This window comes from Equus caballus, chromosome 12 (assembly GCF_041296265.1).
Source record: "Equus caballus isolate H_3958 breed thoroughbred chromosome 12, TB-T2T, whole genome shotgun sequence".
NCBI lineage: Eukaryota > Metazoa > Chordata > Mammalia > Perissodactyla > Equidae > Equus > Equus caballus.
The window spans coordinates 36,195,295-36,217,889 of record NC_091695.1 but is presented as its reverse complement, the minus strand read 5'-3'; the positions used below and the strand labels follow the sequence as shown (position 1 = coordinate 36,217,889).

Here is a 22,595-nt window from a genome sequence, read left to right as displayed (position 1 = left end):
GCCTAGCTACTGGATCTGCTTATTTATTTATTTTTGCTTCTAATATGACTAAATTTTCCTGGAAACTCAAGGCATGGTATTAAGTAGCTAATATTTATTGAGTGTGTGCTATGTTCCAGGTGCTATTCTGAGTACTTTTATGTTTTACCTTATTTTCATTTTCAGCAGTTTTATGAGATATGTACTCTTATTATGCCCATTTTACAAATGAGGAGACTGTGTGTCAGAGCAGTAAATAGCTCAAGGTTGCACGAGTAGGTCAGAAGGACCTACTGATATTTGAATCCAGGTAGTCTAGCTCCAGAGTCACATCTTAAATATCTGAATTGAATCATTCACTAAAATATGTTAATTTCTGCATTAGTCTTGTTTCTGAACACTATAGAGTGCAAAGCATTATACTTGGTGTTTGGATGATGTAAATGATCCAATAAAGGCCTATAGCTCAGAAAGGGAGATGAATAATGTGCCCATAGAGACATAATACAAAGCAAGAGATGATGTGTGGCATGGGAAAGAGAGATAAATTCTAGTGGGTGATCACCAGCTGGATGTGAGCAAGAAGTTAGAGATTGGGGAAGGCCTCTGCATATTCTTTGCAAGAATTTCTCATAGAAGATCTCTAGAATGGCAGAGATCATCTCAATGCATTATTGTACAACTGAAAAGGGCAATGACAGCATAATTGAAGATGCTGTCAATAACATGATCACCACATCTTTTCACATAGATGCTCTTTCAGGAAATGAACAGAAAAGCTGTAATGCTGACTGCTTGATAAGTAAGTGAGACTAACTCGCGGAGAATTTATCTTCTTTCAGGAGTAAGAAACAAGGAGATAATAAAATGTTTTGCAATACATGCTGATGTAACTCAGGGAAAGGGAAATCTCAGCCTTTAGATGGGAACCACTGAAAAGCTTTTGCCCATAGGTGCCTAAGAGACAAAATTAACCCTAATGCACAGCAAACCCTACTGTACACAGAGAACTGTTAGGCCACTGATGTTATTCTTAATCCCAGAGCACTGTCTAATTCCCACGTTATTTTTCTCCCCCGCCCAGATTCTATCATTTCTAATTCAACTTTATTTTTACTTGACTCTTATTTATCAAGGACTCCTAAGCTTTATTTTTTTCTTTTGGATAAAGTTTATCTTGAAATAAGGTTTATTTGGGCTCCCTGCCTTCAGTTTCTCTCACACCATTCTTGGCATCAGATATTCCCCATCCCCATACTTACCTCCATTTGACCCTGCTTAGCAAATGAAAAAAAGAAGGAAATGGAAAGAGAACATGAAAAAGTGGCCCCTTGGACACGCCTCTTTTTTAAAAGATATTTTATCAATTATCCTTCCTAATGTTTACTTAGTTGACCTTGGAAAAGTTCAGCATATTTGTAGGGCAGGAAACAAAATCTGAAGAGCTTTGTTTATCAGAAACAACGTGGACAGGATCACTCTCAGAAGATCAGGTGTTACCTTTATTCTCAACTAGTGGTCCCTCACTTCCTCGAGAACTGTCATGTTCATCAAAGTTGCATTATATCCACTCCATTTTGGAGTCTTCCATAGAATGCTGACATTTGACTTTTTAAACACAACAAATCAAGTAGTATAGGCTCCTCAAAATTCACTCACAACTTTTCCTCTGGGCCTGTGTTTTCTCCTTTTTAACACTAATCAAAGGTCTCAGAGGTTTTCCAGATCCCCATTTTATGCCAAAGTGTATTGACACAGCCTATATATTTAGATCATCCCTCTACAGATTTGTTTTTCACACTAAATGAGCTGCCATGGAAGATGACCCTTTATAAAACTTAGACCTCAAGTACAATGATATTGAGCTATTTTCAAATCTTTAAAATTCTTCCTGGGTCCTAGGCCCTCATATTCCTTAGAGCAGAGCTCCTAAGGATTCACCCAAGAGTTTTGTAAAGCTTTACTCTGCTATGCTCTAACTCTTTTTTCTTCATGGTGTACCCAGGTATTCAATGATAGCCAACAGATATTTCAATTTCCAGCTTCTGAGAGTATCCTACTCCATCAGCACTCTGAGATGAGCTCATGGTCTTTTGTTAGTAATGTTTGGTTCACTCAGCCTCCCTCAGAAATGATCCACCTGTGGGAGAAAAGGACCTTGAAAGCTTATGAGCCTTCTCTCACATCTAGAGAGAACTTGGGAGCACAACTCCCAACAAAGAAGGAGCAATTAAAACACTGCAAAATGTAAATAACCTCCCTCCTGGGTCATAGAAGGGAGACCAACTCTGTTAATTGGTCCTTTGTTTAGACTCCCGATTCTCCCTTCAGGGTGTTCATCTTTTGAGATATTTTTATATGAAGGTCCTTTCATTCACCCTGGAAGAATCATGGGGCTGATTTAGAGATCACTTCCATCATTATTATCCAAAAAATAAATTATGGCACAAAAACATAGCAACAATCATCAGAGATCTCCATCTGGGAAACACACCAGGAAATAGTGAACCTCCAGCAATGCTGAGTCACGTTCTCTGTGGTATAGGGAATCTCAACTCTCTATCTTCTTATTTTTGTCTAGTTTTTTGCTTTTTTTTTTTTTTTTTTTTTTGCTTTTATATCGGACTGAATGGATGGGTCATGTTCATAAAGACCTTATAGAGATTTGAAGTCGAGAAGAAGAAACATAAATAGCTCTCTGCTTATGCCCCATGGCTCCAGCTTCTTGGATTAAAGGAAAAAATAGGTAGAAGAGAAAGAATGAGAGTAGGAGAGAAGAACTGTTTGAAGAAGGGCAGAGACAGGGAGGAAAAGAGGGACAACTGGGCACAGTGTGTAAGAAACTTTGAAAAGATAAATAATGTTCAGTCTTCCCAAAACATACACCAAGATGGAACCCTTTCCCCTCCCTCCACTCCAGTTTGCTATCCTCTCTCTCCAAGTGTACAAAAAGAGATGCAATTCTTTGTTTTTAAATTTATTTTGTTGAGATCACTTTGGTTTATAACATTATATAAATTTCAAGTATACATCACTGCATTTCAACTTCTGTATAGACTGCATCACATTCACCACCAGAAGTCTAGCTCACCAGACATATGTGCCTTTTTTCCACTTTCGATCTTCCCCTCTGGTAACCGCCAATCTATCCTCCATATCTGTGTGTGTGTTTGTTTGTTCATCTTCCACATATGAGTGAAGTCAATCAGTAATTGTCTTTCTCCATTTTGCTGAGCGTAATTCCCTCAAGGTCCATCCATGTTGTTGCATATGGCACAATTTTGTCTTTTTTATGGTTGAGTAGTATTGTATTATATATATGTGTGTGTGTGTATCACTTCTTCTTTATCCATTCATATGTTGATAGAAGCAATTCTTGTTTTGCAGTCCCAGACACTAAGTCCTTGTGTTTGGTCCTCAAGGTCTGACTTTTCTTTCTCTAGACACTACATGAGAAGGACATCTTAGACGGGAAAGAAGAGGCCAGGTTATGCAGAAGGCCAAACAGACAGTTACCATATATTAGAAAGTAAAGTCTGCTCATTCTTCTAACATGTCTTTAATGTCTTCTTTTATCCCCATCCAACCCTCCTTTTAAATTTTTCACTTAGCTGTATGGAACAGCTAATAGAAAATATTTCAAAATGTTATCCAGCCTTTTACATAATATTTCCTTCCTCTCATCTCTGACCATTCTCTTCTTTCAAGCAGGTAAGTTGTTAGGTTCTCAAGCCTCAAAGAAGGGATATAACAGCTAAAAGCAGTTGAAACAGAGGTGATGTGGCCAAAAACATAAGTGAGTCTTCAGAATGTCTCAGAGACAGCACAACTATCAAATAAGTTTAGAGACACCAAGAACAGAGGGGCCCTAACCAAAAGATAGTTAGGGCCTGGATTGGTAGGCAGAAACTTAAGAAAACGTGGTCATAGGGGTCCAGGGAGACAGCCACTGGGCACTGAAAGCTTGAGCTCTAGAGAATTTCCTGTGCCGTAGTTGAGTTTGAGAGCAACAGACCAATTCCCATTTAACCAAGAATGGCTGTCAATAGCAGAGTCATCAGACCTAGCAGGTCTTGAGGATGGGGATAAATGAAATTCAGCAGCAATTCATTTGCCATCTGACAGATGGGGATCTGTTGAGGCAATAGATATTTCAGGAGATGCTGCTATAGAGAGAGGACAAGCACCAGATGCCCCCATTGTCATGGCATTATTCAGCCCTCTAGAACTTAGACACAAACCTAGGGAAAAGAGGAAAGGACTCTTGAATTGACTAAGTATTTTCCTCAGTGGAGAAATAAGGAGAGTACAAAGTAGAAACAGCATTATGGAAAGATAGTGAAAATTGTGTTTCTTGAATACCTGAATTTGTAGATTGATTGTCAAAACCTCATGTGTGCATTATAAGTACTATTTTCCTTCAAGTGTATTATAATAGACCAATTGGCTACATCTTAATGTGTTTAACCATTTTCTCCATGTAGCATATAGGTTGTTTCCAAATTTTTGATGAATGTTTTGAATATATTTACTCTGAAGCATTTTTTACATTTGAGTGTGATAGGCAGCCTCCAAGATGGTCTCTAATGACCCTGGCTTCCTGGTATCCATGGGCTTGTGTAGAACTCTCCTATGTTTAATATGGCTAACCCATGTAACCAAGGATATTGGCCTCCTGCTCTCAGCCAGCACCACCGTGACAGCTGCATGAGAGATCTATTTTGGAAGTGGACCCTTTAGTCTTGGTCTAGCTTCAGAGGACTCAAGCATTGACCAACTACTTGAGTGCAACCTCATGAGAACCCCCTGAGCCAGAACCACGCAGCCAAGTTACTCCTGAATAACTGACCCACAGAAGCTGTACAAGGTAATAAATGTCTATTTTTGTTTGAAGCCACAAAGTTTTGTAGTAATTTCTTGCTCAACAATAGCTAATTAATATACTATGAATAGATACCACTTACTCAAGAAGAGTCAAATTTTTGTGATTCTTGGTATATATTACAAAATTATTTTCAGAATTAGGGATCTTTCATCTTTAATGACAGAAGAAAAGAACTGAAACTGGCTGAAACAATCAAGTGAATTTACTAGCTCATAAAACTGAAGTAGTCAGAGAAAATTTGATCCAGTGGCTCAAATAATGTTATAAATGTCTAGTTTCTTCCACAATATCTTCTTTAACTGAGGGTATTAATTTTGGAGGTTTGGGTTTTTTTTTTTTTTTACATATTCTAATGCTTCCTGCCTTATCTTTTTATCACCTTATTGTTGTCTTTTCTTTTTCCTCTTTGTTTATTTTAGAGCCTCTGTCTGGTGATTTTTGGCTGTCTTTTCCTTTTGCAAAGTGAGGCACTGAAAAGCAAGATTTGAAGCTTGGTGTTTATGGCCAGATATTGTCTCCTTGTGGGCTTTCTGCTAGGTCATCTGGGGAGGACTTCACAGTTGTTCTGATGAACCCTTTCTGAAAGCATCAGAAGGTGTTTTCTCTTGAGCAGGTTTTTCTCCACACAGGAATTCTCCAGTCTCCTGCCCAGGAGATGCCAACCCAGCTGGGAGTGTTCTGAGAGTTGAATGAATGAATGGAGTAGGTGTGTGGTGGAGGGAGAATCTCCCTTTTCACTATGTTGATATTATCTTAATTCCTCTATGTTTAGCATTTCCCCTTAGATATGTCTGATGAGACTGAGCCGATACTTCTTGGGCCAGTTCTCCAGAGAATAAACCTCCAGTCTTCTATTAGAGTGAGGAAGGGATAATGGGGGAAGAGGAGGAGTTTCCACGATGCTAGAGGAGGGGAGGGGCTGGTCTAGGAGTCCAGTTGTTCTTAATATATTTTTCAACAAAATCTAAAGTTTTAAGCCCACCCACTATACAAGTGCCTTGTGCCTTCAATTCTGATCCTTTTTGGGGTCTTGCAATGGGAATCAACTTGCTTTTTCTTGGTTTTTCTTCATCACTTTACTCAGGACCCATAACTTCCTGATTTCTTGAGTCTGTTGATTATTCTTCAAACCTCTGCTGTCCAGGGTGCAACTATTGTTGTCATTTCTTTTGTTATCCATATCTTGGTGATTTTATAATTTGTTTGGTTTTTTTTAAAATTGTTATTGTCATTTTAGTTGGGCTTCAGGAAGGAATAAAGACAAATGTGTGGATTCAGCCCATGATGTCTAACAAAATATCATAACTATATTTTCAAATTCCTTAAACCGTTTTATATCTTCACCAGAAATAAGCAATTATATAACATTGTTCATTGTATTTTCCCCAACATTGAGAAAATATAAATTTTTTTGAGGAAGATTAGCCCTAAGCTAACTACTACCAGTCCTCCTCTTTTTGCTGAGGACGCCTGGTCCTGAGCTAACATCATGCCCATCTTCCTCTACTTTATATGTGGGATGCCTACCACAGCATGGGGTGCCAAGAGGTGCCATGTCCGCACCCGGGATCTGAACTGGCGAGCCCCCAGCCGCCAAGAAGCGGAACGTGTGAACTTAACTGCTGCATCACCAGGCCAGCCCATGAAAATATAATTTTTTAATTATTTTAACTTTTTAAGTTTTTGGTAAGGAAGATTGCCCTGAGCTAATATCTGTGCCAATCTTCCTCTACTTTTTGTATGTGGGATGCTGCCACAGCATGGCTTAATAAGTGATGTGTGGGTCTGTTCCAGGGATCCAAACCCACAAACCCTGGGCCACTGAAGCACAGCACACAGACTTAATCATTACACTACCCGGCTGGCCCATCATTTCTTTTTTTACTGATATTTCCTTAGGTAGAGAAATTGTTTGAATTTTCCTTTATTACCGTTCAAATGAAATGTTTTGTTTGTATGTTTATATATTTTCAATCAATTTCATCCAAATGTTTCACCTCTACTCATAAAAATGTAATTAGCTTACACTGTTATCTTACTAATATCTATAACCTGGTGATTACTCACAACCACATTTTTTAATGTTCCCAAAGTCTTATATCTGAGTAACAAATACATACACATACATAAATGTACATATAGTTAAGACAGAATAAAACCACATTTTTCTTTTGTTCCAAAACTATAATTAGCCTATAGTTTAAAAATTTAAATTGCAGTATATCGGAGTTGACTGAAAAGCTGAGAAATTCTGTATCCCATGAACAAAATCCAAAATAATTTTAATTATACATTTTAATTGATCTGAAAAACAATTTTGTTGAAACACAATTTGATTAATTTTACCCTAAAAGGCCAATTCTTTTTAAAACAAAAAAAGTAATGTATATTATTACAACGTAATAGAGCCCAGAAGTTAAATATTCATGATGACCATATTTACCTCAGAAGAACTCTACTGAGAACTTACCTGTCCCATGAATTATATAATTTTTTGTTAAACACTTTCAGGAACTTTCCTGAAGCTAAGTTCCTGAATTACAGTGCTGAATAATAATTTTTTTAGTGTTTTTTTTTTTTTTTTGAGGCAGATTAGCCCTGAGCTAACTGCTGTCAATCCTCCTCTTTTTGCTGAGGAAGGCTGGCCCTGAGCTAACATCCATGCCCATCTTCCTCTACTTTATATGTGCAACATCAACCACAGCATGGCTTGACAAGTGGTGCCATGTCCGCACCCGGGATCCAAACCAGTGAACCCCAGGCTGCCGAAGTAGAACGTGCACACTTAACTGCTGCACCACTTGGCTGGCCCCATGAATAATAATTTTGACTTAGTAAGAACCAAATATGAAGATTTTTACTAAAATACAAAAGTTAATTCATTCCACAAATATTGATTAAGCACATACAATGTGCCAGGCGTTATTCAGATAGTAGATCATTGAAGGTCCTGTTAACGTAAGTGATAGAAATCAAGATAACTAAGAGTATGCTGTAAAACAATCTTCCCCTCTCTCTGTGGAACCCAAAATAGACAGGCAGATAATGTCACAGAAAGATTTACTGAATTGAGACTCCTCCCCATCCTACTCTGAATCCTGCTAAAACTCTTATAAGAGGCAGGTTACCCTCTGAGGGTGGAGGAAAGATACTATCAAACTCAGCTTTATGGAAACAGGCTGAAGACATCCAACTGGTCAACAGGTACATGAAGAGATGTTAAACATCACTAATCATCAGAGAAATGCAAATCAAAACCACAAGGAGATATCACCACACCTATTAGAATGGCTATCATCAAGACAAGAAGAGATAACAAGTGTTGGCATGGATGTGGAGAAAAAGGTATCCTTACATACTGTTGATGGGATTGTAAATTGGTTCAGCCACTAAGGAAAACAATATGGAGGTTCCTCAAAAATTAAAAATAGATCTACAATATGATCCATCAATCCCAATTCTGGGTATACACTAAAAGGAAATTCAAGCAGGACATCAAAGAGATATCTGCATACCCATGTTCACTGCAGCATTATTCACAATAGCCAAGATATAGAAACAACCTAAGTGTTCATCAATGCATGAATGAATAAAGAAGAAGTGGTATATATATATACACAATGGATATATATATGTATATACATATGTATGTATACGATGGAATATTATTCTGCCATGAGAAAGAGGGAAATCATGCTATTTGAGACAACATGAGTGAATCTTGAGGGCATTCTGATAAGTGAGATAAGACAGGTAGAGAAAGGCAAGTACTGTATAATATCAATTATATGTGGAATCTGAAAAACCCAAACTCATAAAAACAGAGAGTAAAATGATGATTGCCACAGCATGAGGGTGGAGGAATAAGGGAGATGTTTAAGGGTACAAACTTGCAACTAGAAGTAAATAAGTCCTAGAGATCTAAAGTAAATTATAATGACTGTAGACAACGATATTATATTATAATATTCAAACTTGCTGAAAGATAGATCTTAATTATTCCCACCACAAATAAGAAATGATAATTATGTGATGTGATAGAGGTGTTAACTATTGCTACAAAGGCAATCATGTCACAATATATAAAGGTATCAAATCAATATGTTGTACACATTAACACAATGTTATACATCAAACATATTTCACTTAAAAATATTTTCAAATTTTTTTAAAGGACACATGCTGAACACCAAAAGGAAAAAAAACAATGAGAAATTAATGATGAATTACACCTAATTATAATTTTAAAGTAAAAGTAAATCAAATTAATAAAGGAGGCTAGAGCCTTCACTAAAGGTGTTTAACTTGTTAAAACAGGAACATCTCATGCATGGTCTTCCATTGAAAAACTACCCCCAGGGATGACATGTGTGATGAAAAGTAATTCCAGAGCCTTCAGAGATCTGAAAGCCACAGATACCAAAATTGTTAGAGAAGGTATACCTGCTTGCCTTTTGGTAAAAGTAGGGACCTCAAGAGAAAAAGGGACATCTAGAAACTAATACAGACAATACAGCAAATTGTAAATAGCATCTGGATAGTCAGGATACTGGACTGGTAGGTGTGTTGAGATGCAGGACTTCTCAGAACCCACTGCTTCCTCTTTAGGCTCAAGGACACCTCCCCTCTGTATCTCAGCCCCAGATAGAGTCTTATTTCCAATTGTGTCCTAGACTGAGGCTCAAGTTGAGGGGTGAGACAATCCATGCTAGGATACTTCCTTAGCTTATAGCTGTTAGAAAATGAACTGTGAGCTTCAGTGTATGTCTTATATAGGGACTTCCTCCATCTGATCCATGTGGATCAATTTTGCTCCTTAAGGATTTCTTAAGATGAAAACAACCCCGTCTCTCTTTGCATAAGCAAGAGGTTTTATTAGAACAACAAGAATATAACATACAAAATCAACATAATACTTTACTCATGCTAGTTTTTCTATTTATGTTGACATTTAAGTCCAATTTGATATCATAGTTCTGTTTCAGAAGAACTTTGTTTTGAGAAAGACATGAAATTGCTCTTCTTCTATGAGACCTACTTGGGTCCCAGTTGCCTATTTATTTATAGTCTTGTCCCACCAAAGTGTGTGATTGTCAGTCTTGCAACTATATGGTGCCAGCCATCTAGTCTGGCAACACTAAAGGGAGTTGCTACCATATCCAGTTTATAACAGTTCCAAGCCATGACTGCAACAGCCTGCTATGGCCATCTCTTTACTTGTAGGAGAGAGAGGAACCTTATCCCTGACCAGATCCATGGTCAGCATTGCACCTAGGAGGGCTTGACCAGCATTAGAAGAGGAAAGGAAAACATGAGAAGAGTGAGGATGGAATAAAAGCCACAAAGGCAAGATATAAGCAGTTGGTTTATGTTCCCCAGTTGTTTAAGAGATGTTATAGACAATGAGACACACAAGAATTCAGGGAAGGTAGTCATGGATCAAGCTTATGGGAGAATGCTGGTATACATGGTGTATCTGCTTATTTGCAAGTCAGTCAGGCTCTCCCCACTCAACTGTAGGTCAGCAAGATCCAGGTCAGTTGTCTGGACACAGAGAAGTGAAATGCAAGTGTTTCCTTATTTGTGTGGATGTTCACAGAATAGGCAATCTCTAGGTTTGTCTGGGTTTAAGACTAGAAACATGAGATGATTAATCTTTAGAAAAAAGTTTAAAATCTCATCAGAGCCCACTTAATACATCAGTCACTAATTTATGAGTATTTGAGTGAATGAGTGAGTGTGTGTGTTTCTAATCATACATATCTAGCAAAAAAATTAGGGGAATGTATGTATTAGATATGGCCAATAACCAGGTTTCTGAAAACTCTAAAAATTAAACAACAAAATCAGATCATAATAAACAAATATGTAAAAAAAGGCATTTCAGGGACAAAATATTTCTTAGACCAAAAGAAGTAAGACCTGTTAATTAATCAATCTGTAAATAATATATTGATTAGAAATGAAGATAGTCACTTAGAAGAGAAAAAAATGAATGGTTGGGGAGAAATATTGGTAGCACCTCAGCCAGTCAGGACCCCATAGCTGGACACATCAGGCACTGATACACATTATCCACTTTGCTTTGATTCCTTTCTCTCCAAATAGACTTTTGATTGTAATTTGTTCTTCCATGTGGTTTCCTCAAAAGCACAGAGAATTGTGCTATGGGCACAAGTACAAGCATGGCTGGTTTTTTCTTCACTGAAAACTAAAAATAGTATTGGGGCTTATGCAGAACTGTGAGCTTGATTAACTTCAATCCACCTGGAAAAGATTTTTGGAGGTTGCAAAGATGAGTGCCACACCCTGGATTGTGGTAATTTTACTAAACTGATTCAATCTGCAGCTGGCTAGCTCCCTTGGAGACAGATGTACCTTGTCCTGCTTCAAATAGTTATAAAATGCTGGATTCTTTCAGTGCCAAATATATTCTGTTTAATGTATGTCTGTTTGTAGTCACATAATAAATGCTCTTATTTGGGAAGTATTATTTAACATGCAGCTTATTGTAAAATGCAGATAATTTTTGGTTTATTCAAGCCTTGTGACCAATCCCCATCTTGTGCACTGGATTTAATAATTATTAATGAATGAGCATTACTTTCTCCTTGGTAGTTGGACAAACTGCAAAAGTACTTTGTATCTTCTCAATGCAAATAAAAAGTTTCCATTACTGGCGAACATATATGTGGCCAAACAAGAAAGATTTTTGTAATACCTTAATATCCAGAGTCTTTGTTCAGCAAAAGAAAATTAGACACAACAGATCAGTGACAGCTCCATGTAAATCCAAAGCATGAGGTATTTTTTCCTTTGTTTATTTATTTACTTATTTATTGTTCCACTGAATTTGGTATTAGGAGAATTTAAGCTTAGCTACCAAAGGCAAATTGAGGGATAGGAGCTCAGTGAAGTGGAATACAGATAAACGTAGATGAAAAACTGGTCATAAGGATAAGAGCAGGGTGCCCAGGAAGCTGAGAGAGTCGGTACAATGGTAACATTTCCATATGTCATCACCTATATGAACTTGAGTTCTTTCTACTTCCCTAAGGACTGCTTCCTATATGCAAAAGAGGTACCAGAGGTGAGAGGTATGGGCTTGCCTTTTACTGAGACAATTATGTCCCAATTTGAGTAGACATTTCAAAGCTACTTAATTTGTCTCTTTTTAGCACATTAACCTGGATTTCTCCTGATTTATATAAAATTGACTAATTAACTAGTACTATGAGCTAACAGTTATGAAGTATTGCCATATATCAAACAATAGGCTAAGCCCTTTCATGCATATTCTCATTTAATTGTTATATCTGCTCTATGTGGTAGATACAATTATTCTTCTCATTTTACAGATGAAGAAGATAGGGTTTGTAAGTAACTTGCATAAGGCCACATATCTGCAAAATGGCAGAGATGAGATTAATAATCACAGGTTTGATGATTTAAGAATACTTAACAAACACCCTTAACTACTCCTCACTATAGTCTCTGTAGACCCACTTTCTAACACATCAAAGCCATTACAAAGATCACATTTCCTACCAAACTAAGGAAACATCTTCTACTTCTTTAGCTCAGATGGTGATAAATCATTATAGTATAATAGTAATAACAATATCACCTCATGAGCATTTTCTGTACACCAGGCACTATTCTAAGTGTTTACATATACTGATCCATCTAATTCCTCACAATAAGCCTATGAGATAATTACTATTAATATTCCTATTTTACAGATGAAGAACTAAGGCACACACGGCCCAAGTATCTTATCCAAGGATATACAGGTAGATACTCATTTACTCACTTATTTATGGCCTGACCAAGAGAGGCCACAGCTGAATAAATTTATTCTAGTTTTTACGGCTGGTTAAAGGACACTTAACAAGTTCTTAGACAATGTGGAGGAGAAAAATCACTCTCTTCAATTCCTTGGCTAAATTCTTCACAAATTTATCACAAAATTGATGAAAACAGAGAACCTTTCTCACCAAATGAAAGTGTGCTCCTCTTCTGTAGATTCCTAAGAAACTTTGAGTGTTGCTTAGAAAGGTGTTACTTTAGACTGAAGTGACAATTCCCTGGTTTTCTTCAAATCATTTCAGTGACCAATTTTTGTATCATTGATTGAATTAGCCATGAGGTCAGCCCATTTGTTCAGTCATTAAGGCCCTAAACAAAAGTTTTCAATCTCTTTCCTGCCTTACTACATCTAAAGAGTCAGGACTATACCCCCACCAGTCACAGTGGCTCACGATAGTCATGATTCTCAATAGGGAAGGGTGTCTGACTTGCAGTGCTCATCTGCCCTAAAGGAAACATGTTAGAACCTCGTAAGATGGAAAGGCAATTGTTTTTAGAAAAAATGTCCCTGTCCTCAGGTTATTATGCTATATATTCCTATCCTACCTTTAGAATCGTCACCCTGAATGCTGGACTAACATTTTTTTAGTTTTCCTCCTACAGACAACAACTCTATTTTGATGTTTCAGATTGCTCAGTCTTTGTCATGGTGAAGCTTTTTCCTAAATTGAGCATTTATAAGCTGAATCTACACAAATCCTGGTAAACAAAAATCATTGTGTCAATCAACTAGTCCAGAACTACATGAAAGTCAGCATAATTGACCCAACTCACAGCTTTATTGTAAACATTACCTCGGGGTCAGAAAAATGAGTGCTCATGAGAAAGAACATGTTTCCTTTCCATAGCTTTCCTTACAGCACTTTTAATCTCCTTATTTCTAAGACTGTAGATGATGGGATTCACCATAGGGATCACCAGAGCATAGAACACTGACACCACCTTGTCCCGGTTTAAGGAGTAGCTGGAACTAGGTGTCATGTACATGAAGAGACCAGAACCATAGAAGAGGGTCACAGCAGTCAGGTGAGAGCCACAGGTGCTGAAGGCCTTGGTCCTACCTCTTGCTGAACTGATCTTCACGACAGCAGTAACGATGTAACCATAAGAGATGAGGATCACAAGGACAGATACCATTCCAACAACAACACCCACAATGAAGTTCACCACTTGGCTGGTGAAGGTATCAGAGCATGACAGAACCAGGACTGGAGGAAGGTCACAAAAGAAGTGGTTGATTAGGTTGGGCCCACAGAAATCATGCTGATAGACAGAGTATGTTTCAATCAAAGAACTAAGGAATCCACCCACATAGGCCCCAGCCACCATCTTTAAACAAAGTGTATGGGATATGACAGCTGTGTAGAGCAACGGGTTGCAGATTGCAGCATACCGATCATATGCCATAGCTGCCAAAAGAAAGCATTCAGTCAGCCCCATTCCACAGAAGACAAAGTACTGCGTGGCACACCCAATGAAGGAAATGGTTTTCTTCTCTGTGATGATACCAGAGAGCATCTTGGGAGTTGTGGAGGATACATAGCAGATATCTAAGAAGGACAGGTTACTGAGAAAGAAGTACATGGGTGTGTGTAGGTGGGAGTCCATCCTGATAAGGATGATGAGGCTCATGTTCCAGGCTAGGGTCAGGAGGTAAATCCCCAGGAACAACACAAAATAGAAAATTTTCATTTGAGGATGGTCTGAAAATCCCAGGAGGGTGAATTTTGTCACAATTGTGTTGTTCCTTCCTACAGCCATAGAACTGCATCCTTCATAAAGGAAAGAAGCAATCTTGTGATCAGTTAGATTTTGTTTGTCATTATTTGAATGGATGTTTTCTAGAAGGTCATATAAACAGTTAATACCAATAACGTCCTAGCCACCTGTTGGGCAAAGTCTTCTCGGAGGAAGTCGGCCTATGGTAATCTCTTGGCACTATTTAAAATCTGTATGTTATATACTTCGTTGACCAGAAAAGAATCCATCTAATAGAGCAGAGAGCAACTGGGAGTCAGTAATTTGAGTTTTGTCTGAAGCTCCATTCCTAACTCCTTGGAAACTGTGGAAAATTCACTTCATCTCTGAAGATCCTCATTGTCTCAACTGAAAATGGGAAGATTGAATCTAATGAGTCTCAATGTTCCTCTGGACTTGGGTTTCATATGGCTTTTTAGAATTCTGACTTCAAAATATAAACCCAAATTAATAATAAAGTTAGGAATTTCTTATATTTTATAAATTTTTAGTATAAGAGTCCCAAAAGGCACTAAACACAACAGGCTATAAGATTTCACATATTCCATTTTGAGGGAAGCAATTCAACCCATAACAAAACATTCTATTCTTTTAAAGTAAAACTAAGAGAAATGTGTATATATATATATATATATATATACACACACACATATACATGCATGTTTAGAACTAGAATTTTTTTCTAATTATATAATTTTTTTATACAAGTCACTCAATAAAATGCATGAAAAGATCAAAAGTTGGACTAACTCATCAGTACCATTATGAGATAGAAGTGCTATGGACGTATCTCCATGGGGGGAGAGGGGAAGCAACACCAAAGTTGACTGAAATTGGGTGAGCCATGTGGTCAAAAACAAGCAAAAACCAGTATCTCCTGAAGAAGAAAAGCTGAACATGGTTCATTAGATATTTAAGGATAATAATTTCAGTATAAGCAAAGGACAACTTTGATGTCATCAGGCCAACCAGATTATCATTCTGAAGACATGAGGTAAGCCCATGAACATTTTGCATTAAGAAAGACAGGTCATTGCATTAATAAAGACCTCACTAGTGTAAGATCAAATGAGGAAATATAAATGGGTGTAAAAAGGTAGAAGTGCCCTAGAGAAGACCCGATGGTAAAATCAAAGTTGTTGATATTTTATCATTTTATAGAATTTGATTACACAGCACATTTACATCAAATTGCAATTATCTGATTGTGTTATTCATTCATCATATTAAACACTGTTCTACATGAAGAGGTGTTCAACATCACTAATCATCAGGGGAATGCTAATCAAAACCACAATGAGATACCACCTCACATCCTTTAGAATGGCTGTTAAAAAGACAAAAGATAGCAAGTGCTGGCAAGGATGTAGAGAAAATGGAGCGCTTGCATGTTGGTGGGATTGCAAATTGGTACAGGCGCTATGGAAAACAGTATGGAGGTTCTTCAGAAAATTAAAAATAGAACTACCATATCATCCAGCAACTCCACTCCTGGGTATATATCCAAAGGAAATGAAATCAGTATCTCAAAGAGCTATCTGCACTTCCATGTTCATTGCAACATTATTCACAATAGCCAAGATATGGAAACAACCTAAATGTCCATCAATGGGTAAATAGATAAACAAAATATGAGATAGATAGATGATGATACATGATAGGTAGATAGATAGATAGATAATGAAATATTGTTCCACCATAAAAAATAAGACTGTCTTGTCATTTACAACAATGTAGATAAACCTGGAGGATATTATTCTAGTAAAATGTGCCAGACACAGAAAGACAAATTCTCCATGATCTAAAAAAAATCAAAATTCATAAAAGTAGAGAGTAGAATGGTAGTTTCCAGGCGAATAGATCAGTAGGGGCAGGTGTGAGGAGAAGACAATGAGGAGATGTTGGTCAAAGAGTACAAAGTTCCAGTTATTCAAGATAATTAAGTTCTGGGGATCTAATGAACAGCATGGTGACAATAGTTAACATTACTGTATTGTATACTTGAAGTTTCCTAAGAGGACAGATCTTAAATTAAATTTTATAACCACACACACAAGGGTAACTATCTAGAGGTGATGGGTAAGTCATTTAGCTTGACTGCAGTGATCTTTTCACAATATGTGCATATATACAAAATCATCAAGTTATACACCTTAAATATAAACAATTTCTATATGTTAAAGGGATCTCAATAAAACTGTTAAAATAAATAAATAGTGCTTCTAGCTTTGTGTTTTCTAAAATTTTAAATCTTCTCATAATCAGTCACTGATTGAGCACCCAAAACCAAGACCACTCTTCACTATGACATCAATCTGGTAATCCTACGGAAGAGGAAATGATGAGTTTGGTGTTTCTTATCTTAATAAAATCTTCCCTACCAGAATGTAAGCTACTCAAAGACAGGCAGAGAATTTTCTCTGTTGTATCTATCCTGAGTCCCTAGAACAGTGTATAGGACCCAGGTACAGAAAATATTTATATAAAAAAATGAATTTTTTTCACTGCTTATCCTGAGAGCTTAGCAGAGTGACTTATAGTGAGTACTCAATTATAATAATATAATATAATTATATTATATATATAAGGCTTATTGAGTACCAAGTACTTATTGAGGGCTTATTGAGTACCAAGTACTGTTCTAGGGACTTGATTTATATTAACTCATTTATTCATTTCTGAAGGTGGGTAGAGTTACTCTGCCCTTTTACAGATAAAATGTGGAATAGGCTGTAAATTTATAACTGTCATGTGTTGGATGAATGAGATAGGAGGGAAGGAGTTGGACTTACTGAATTACTTTAGGAAGAAGTGTCCTGAGATCTCATGCTACAAGAGAAGAATTATTGATTGCTTTGATCCAATAACATCTTTTGCAAACTTCAGTTCATCTGCATTTCCACTGCTCTATGCGTGGTTTCTGATTCAGTCATTTTTTTATACTTTGACTTCATTCAAGTAGTAATATCTGTTTCTTGAATTCCTGCTCCTTTATTATGAAGTCTTCAACATGGCCTTTGGGAGCTCATTATTTTAATGGGCAGGTGTAGCCACACTCTTTCACCATGTGGCTGCCTGTCACTCACTCCTGCATCCAAAGTAAAAGCCCAGTGATCATTAGAGCTAAACATTTCTGGTTGATAATTGTTCTCTGAGGTGACAAGGAAAGAGGCCAACCACCCATCACCAGAGTCTTATTTACAGTCCCCTGTCTTATTCTCTTTGGAGCTTTCCCTGATCTGGCTCCGGGAAGATTTCCTTTTGCTTTGATGGACAGCTTACCCTTCATTGGAAGTAAACTGCACACAAATAGATCAAGCCTTGTACTGACGTATAGTGTTTAAAAACACAAATTTCCAACTGAAAGGGTTGAGTTCAAATTCTAGCTTTGTCCTTTTATCTACATAAACATGTATGAAGTTTTAAAATCTCTCAAATGTCAATTTCTTCACCTGAAAAACTGAGCAGAGAGCTTGTTCAAAGAAATAATATCTGAGAACTTCCCAAATCTGGGTAAGAAACTGGAATTACAAATAAATGAATCCTATAGAACCCCTAATTTCATCAATTCAAAAAGACCTTTTCCAAGGCATATAATATTAAAACTGGAAAAAGTCAATAACAAAGAAAAAATATTAAGAGCAGCAAGGCAGAGGAAAATAACCTACAAAGGAATCCCTATCAGGCTTTCAGCAGATTTCTCAACAGAAACATTGCAGGCTAGGAGAGAATAGAATGATATATTCAAAACACTGAAAGACAAAAATTTTCAGGCAAGAATACTCTATCCAGTGAAACTATCCCTCAGATACAATGGAGGAATAAAAGCTTTCCTAAATAAACAAAAGCTAAGGGAGTTCATTGCCACTAGGCCTTCCTTACAAGAAATGTTGAAAGGAGACCTCTCATCTAAAACTAAAAAGCAAAGGTTTACAAAATGTTGAGCAAGGAGAAAAATAGACAAGTAGAATCAGAAAACTGCAGCTCAATATCAAGAAAGGTTAGTAAAAACTTAATTAAAACATAAAAGATAAAGGTAAGGAAAGCATCAAAAATATCTATAAACACTTCAATTTAGTCACAAATCCACAGCACAAAAAAGAATAATTTGTGACAACAATGACCAGAGGGGAAGAGGAAAGGGATGTAACCTACTTAGGCTAATGGAAACAAAAGGCTATCAGAAAATAGACTATCACATCTATGAGATCTTTAATCCTCATGGTAACCCCTAAACAAAAATCAGAGCAGACCCACATCATAAATAAAGTGAAAACCTTCACAGGAAACCACAAAACTGAAATGGCAGTCAGAAATACAAGGAAAAAGAAACAATGGAAATATAGAACAACCAGAAAACAAGCATCAAAACGGCAAAATTAAGCCCTCATATATCAATAATCACTCTAAGAGTAAATGGATTGAGTTCACCACTCAAAAGACACAAAGTGGCTGGATGGATTAAAATAGAAGACCCAACATTACACTGCCTCCAGGAAACACATCTCAGCTCTAAAGACAAACACAGCCTCAGAGAGAAGGGATGGAATATGATACTCCAAGCAAATGGCAAACAAAAGAAAGTAGATGTTGCCATACTTATATCAGACAAATCAAACTTCAAGATAAAAAAGACAGTGAGAGACAAAGAGGAGCAGTATATAATGATAAAAGAAACATTCCATCAAGAGGACATAACACTTATGAATATGTATGCACCTAACACAGGAGCACCAAAGTAAATAAAGCTACTATTAATAGACATAAAGGGAGAAATGGGCTATAACACAATAATAGTAGGGGACCTCAAACCTCACTTACGTGAATGGATAAATCATCAAGGCAGAAAGTCAACAATGAAACAGTGGCCTTAAATGAGACACTAGACCAGATGGCCTTAATAGATATATAAAGAAAATGACATTGAAAAACAGCAGAATACATATTCTTCTCAAGTGCACATGGAATATTCTCAAGGACAGACCATATGTTGGGAAACAGGGGAAACTTCAATAAATTTAAGAATATTGAAATCATATCATGCTGATCACAATGCTATGAAATGAGAAATCAAGTACAAGAAACAGACTGGGAAATTCACATTATGTGGAGTCTAAGCAACATGCTGCTGAACAACCATTGCATCAACGAAGAAATCGAAGGAGAAATTTTTTAAAAAGTACCTGGAAAATGAAAACACAACATACAAGCTCTTATGAGATGCAGTAAAAGGGGTCCTAAGAGCATCCTAGGAGATAGCAATACAGGCCTACCCCAACAAATGAGAAAAATCTCAAACAAGTAATCTTAAACTACATCTAACAGAACTTGGAAAACAAGAACATACAAAGCCAAAAGTCAGCAGAATGATGGCAATAATAAAAATTAGACTAGAAATAAATGAAATAAAGACTAAAAGAAAAAAGATCAACGAAACTAAGAGTGGATCTTTGAGTAGATAAATAAAATTGACAAACTCTTAGCCAGACTCACTAAGAAAAAGAGAGAAGTCTCAAATAAATAAAATTAAAATTGAATGAGGAGATATTTTAGTGAAAACCACAGAAATACAAAGGACTATAAAAGAACACTATAAAAAAACTATATGCCAAAAGATTGGAAAACCTAGAAGTAATGGATGCATACTTAGACTCATACAACCTCCCAAAACTGAATCAAAAATAAATAGAGAATCTGAATAGACCAATCACAAGGAAAAACATCAAAATAGGAATCAAACACTTCTTAAAAAACTAAGGCCACGATCAGATGGCATCTCTGAAGAATTCTACCAAACATTCAAAGAAGATTTAATACATATCCTTCTCAAACTATTCCAAAAAACTGAAGAAGATGCAGCACTTTCTGATTCATTCTATGAGGCTAACATTACCCTGATACCAAAACCAGATAAGGACAACACAAAGAAGGAAAATTACAGGCCAATATCACCGATGAACGCACATGTAACATTCCTCAACAAAATATTGGAAATAAAATAGAGCAATATATTAAAACGATCATACACCATGATCAAGTGGGATTTATACCAGGGATGCAAGGATGGTTCAACATCTGCAAATCAATCAATGTGATACACCACATTAATAAAATGAGGAAGAAAAATCACATGATCATCTACATAGATGCTGAGAAAGCATTTGATAAGATCCAACATTCATTTACCATAAAAACTCAATAAAATGGGTTTAGAAAGAAACTCCCTCAACATAATAAAGGCCATATAGGACAAACCCACAGCCAACATCAAACTTAATGGTGAAAAACTGAAAGCCATTCCTCTGAGAACAGGAACAAGACAAGGGTGCCCACTCTCACCACTCCTATTCAACATAGTACTGGAGGTTTTTGCCAGAGCAATTAGGCAAGAAAAATAAATAAAACGGAGTAAAATTAAAAAGGAAGAAGCCAAATTCTAGGTGTTTGTGATCAATGTGATTCTATATATAGAAAACCCTTAAAAATCTACCAGAAAGGTATTAGACATAATCCAAAGCTACAGCAAAGTTGCAGGTACAAAATCAACTTATAAAAATCAGTTGCATGTCTATACACTAATAGTGAACTAGCAGAAATAGAACTCAAGAATACAATCACATTTACAATTGCAACAGAAGAATAAAACCTCTAAGAATAAATTTACTCAAGGAGATGAAAGACCTATAAGCTGAAAACTATAAGACATTAGTGAAAGAAACTGGAGAGTGATAAAGAAATGGAAAGATATTCCATGCTCATGGATTGGAAGAATAAACATAGTTGAAATGCCCATATTACCTAAAGCAATCTACACATTCAATGAAATCCCAATCAGAATCTCAATGACACACTTCATGAAAGTAGAACAAAGAATCCTAAAATTTATATGGAACAACAAAAGACCACAAACAACCATAGCAATTCTGAGAAAAAAGAATCAAACTGAAGGCATCACAATCCCTGACTTCAAAATATACTACAGAGCTATAGTACTCAAAACAGCATGGTACTGATACAGAAACACACACACACACAGATGAATGGAACTGAATTGAGAGCACAGAAATAAAACCACACATCAACGGACAGCAAATCTTCAGCAAAGGAAGCAAGAACATACAATGGAGAAAGGAATGTATCTTCAAAAAATGGTGTTGGGGAAACTGGACAGCCGCTTTCAAAAGTATGAAACTAAACCATTATCTTACACCATCCACAAAAATTAACTTTACATGGACTAAAAATTCGAATGTAACACTCGAAACCATAAAACTCCTAGAAGAAAATGTAGGTAGTACACTCTTCGACATTGGTCTTAGCAGCATGTTTTCAAATATCATGTCTACTCAGGCAAGGGAAACAAAAGGAAAAATAAACAAACGTCATTATATCAGACTAAAAAGCTTCTGCAATGCAAAGGAAACCATTAGTGAAATGAAAAGACAACCCACCAACTGGAAGAAAATATTTGCAAATCATATATCTGACAAGGGGTTAATTCCCAAAATATATAAAGAACTGATACAACTGAACAACAAAAACACAAACAACCTGATCAAGAAATGGGCAGAAGATTTTTTTTTTTGAGGCAGATTAGCCCTGAGTTAACTACTACCAGTCCTCCTCTTTCTTGCTGAGGAAGCCTGGCCCTGAGCTAACATCGTGCCCATCTTCCTCTACTTTATATGTGGGACACCTACCACAGCATGGGGTGCCAAGCGGTGCCATGTCTGCACCCGGGATCCAAACCAGGGAACCCCGGGCCACCGAGAAGCGGAAGGTGCGAACCTAACCGCTGCGCCACTGGGCCGGCCCAAGAAATGGGCAGAAGATATGAACAGATATTTTTCCAAAGAAGATATACAGATGGGCAGCAGGCACATGATAATATATTCAACATCACTAGTTAATAGGGAAATACAAATAAAAATTACAGTGAGATATCACCTTATACCAATCACAATGGCTATAATTACCAAGACAAAAAATAACAAAGTTTGGTGAGGATGTAGGGAAAAGGGAACCCTCATATACTGCTATTGGGAATGCAAACTCCTGCAGGCACTATGGAAAACAGTAAGGAGATTTCTCAAAAAATTAAAAA

General features: G+C 36.8%; 1 protein-coding gene across 1 annotated transcript; it reads right to left on the bottom strand.

Annotated features, from left to right (window-relative positions):
* Nucleotides 1-13,534: 13,534 nt before the first annotated feature.
* On the bottom strand, nucleotides 13,535-14,494 carry LOC138916541 (olfactory receptor 5A2-like). Its single transcript, XM_070229166.1, has one exon. The coding sequence runs from the start codon at nucleotides 14,492-14,494 to the stop codon at nucleotides 13,535-13,537; it is 960 nt and encodes a 319-aa protein (XP_070085267.1).
* Nucleotides 14,495-22,595: the final 8,101 nt, after the last annotated feature.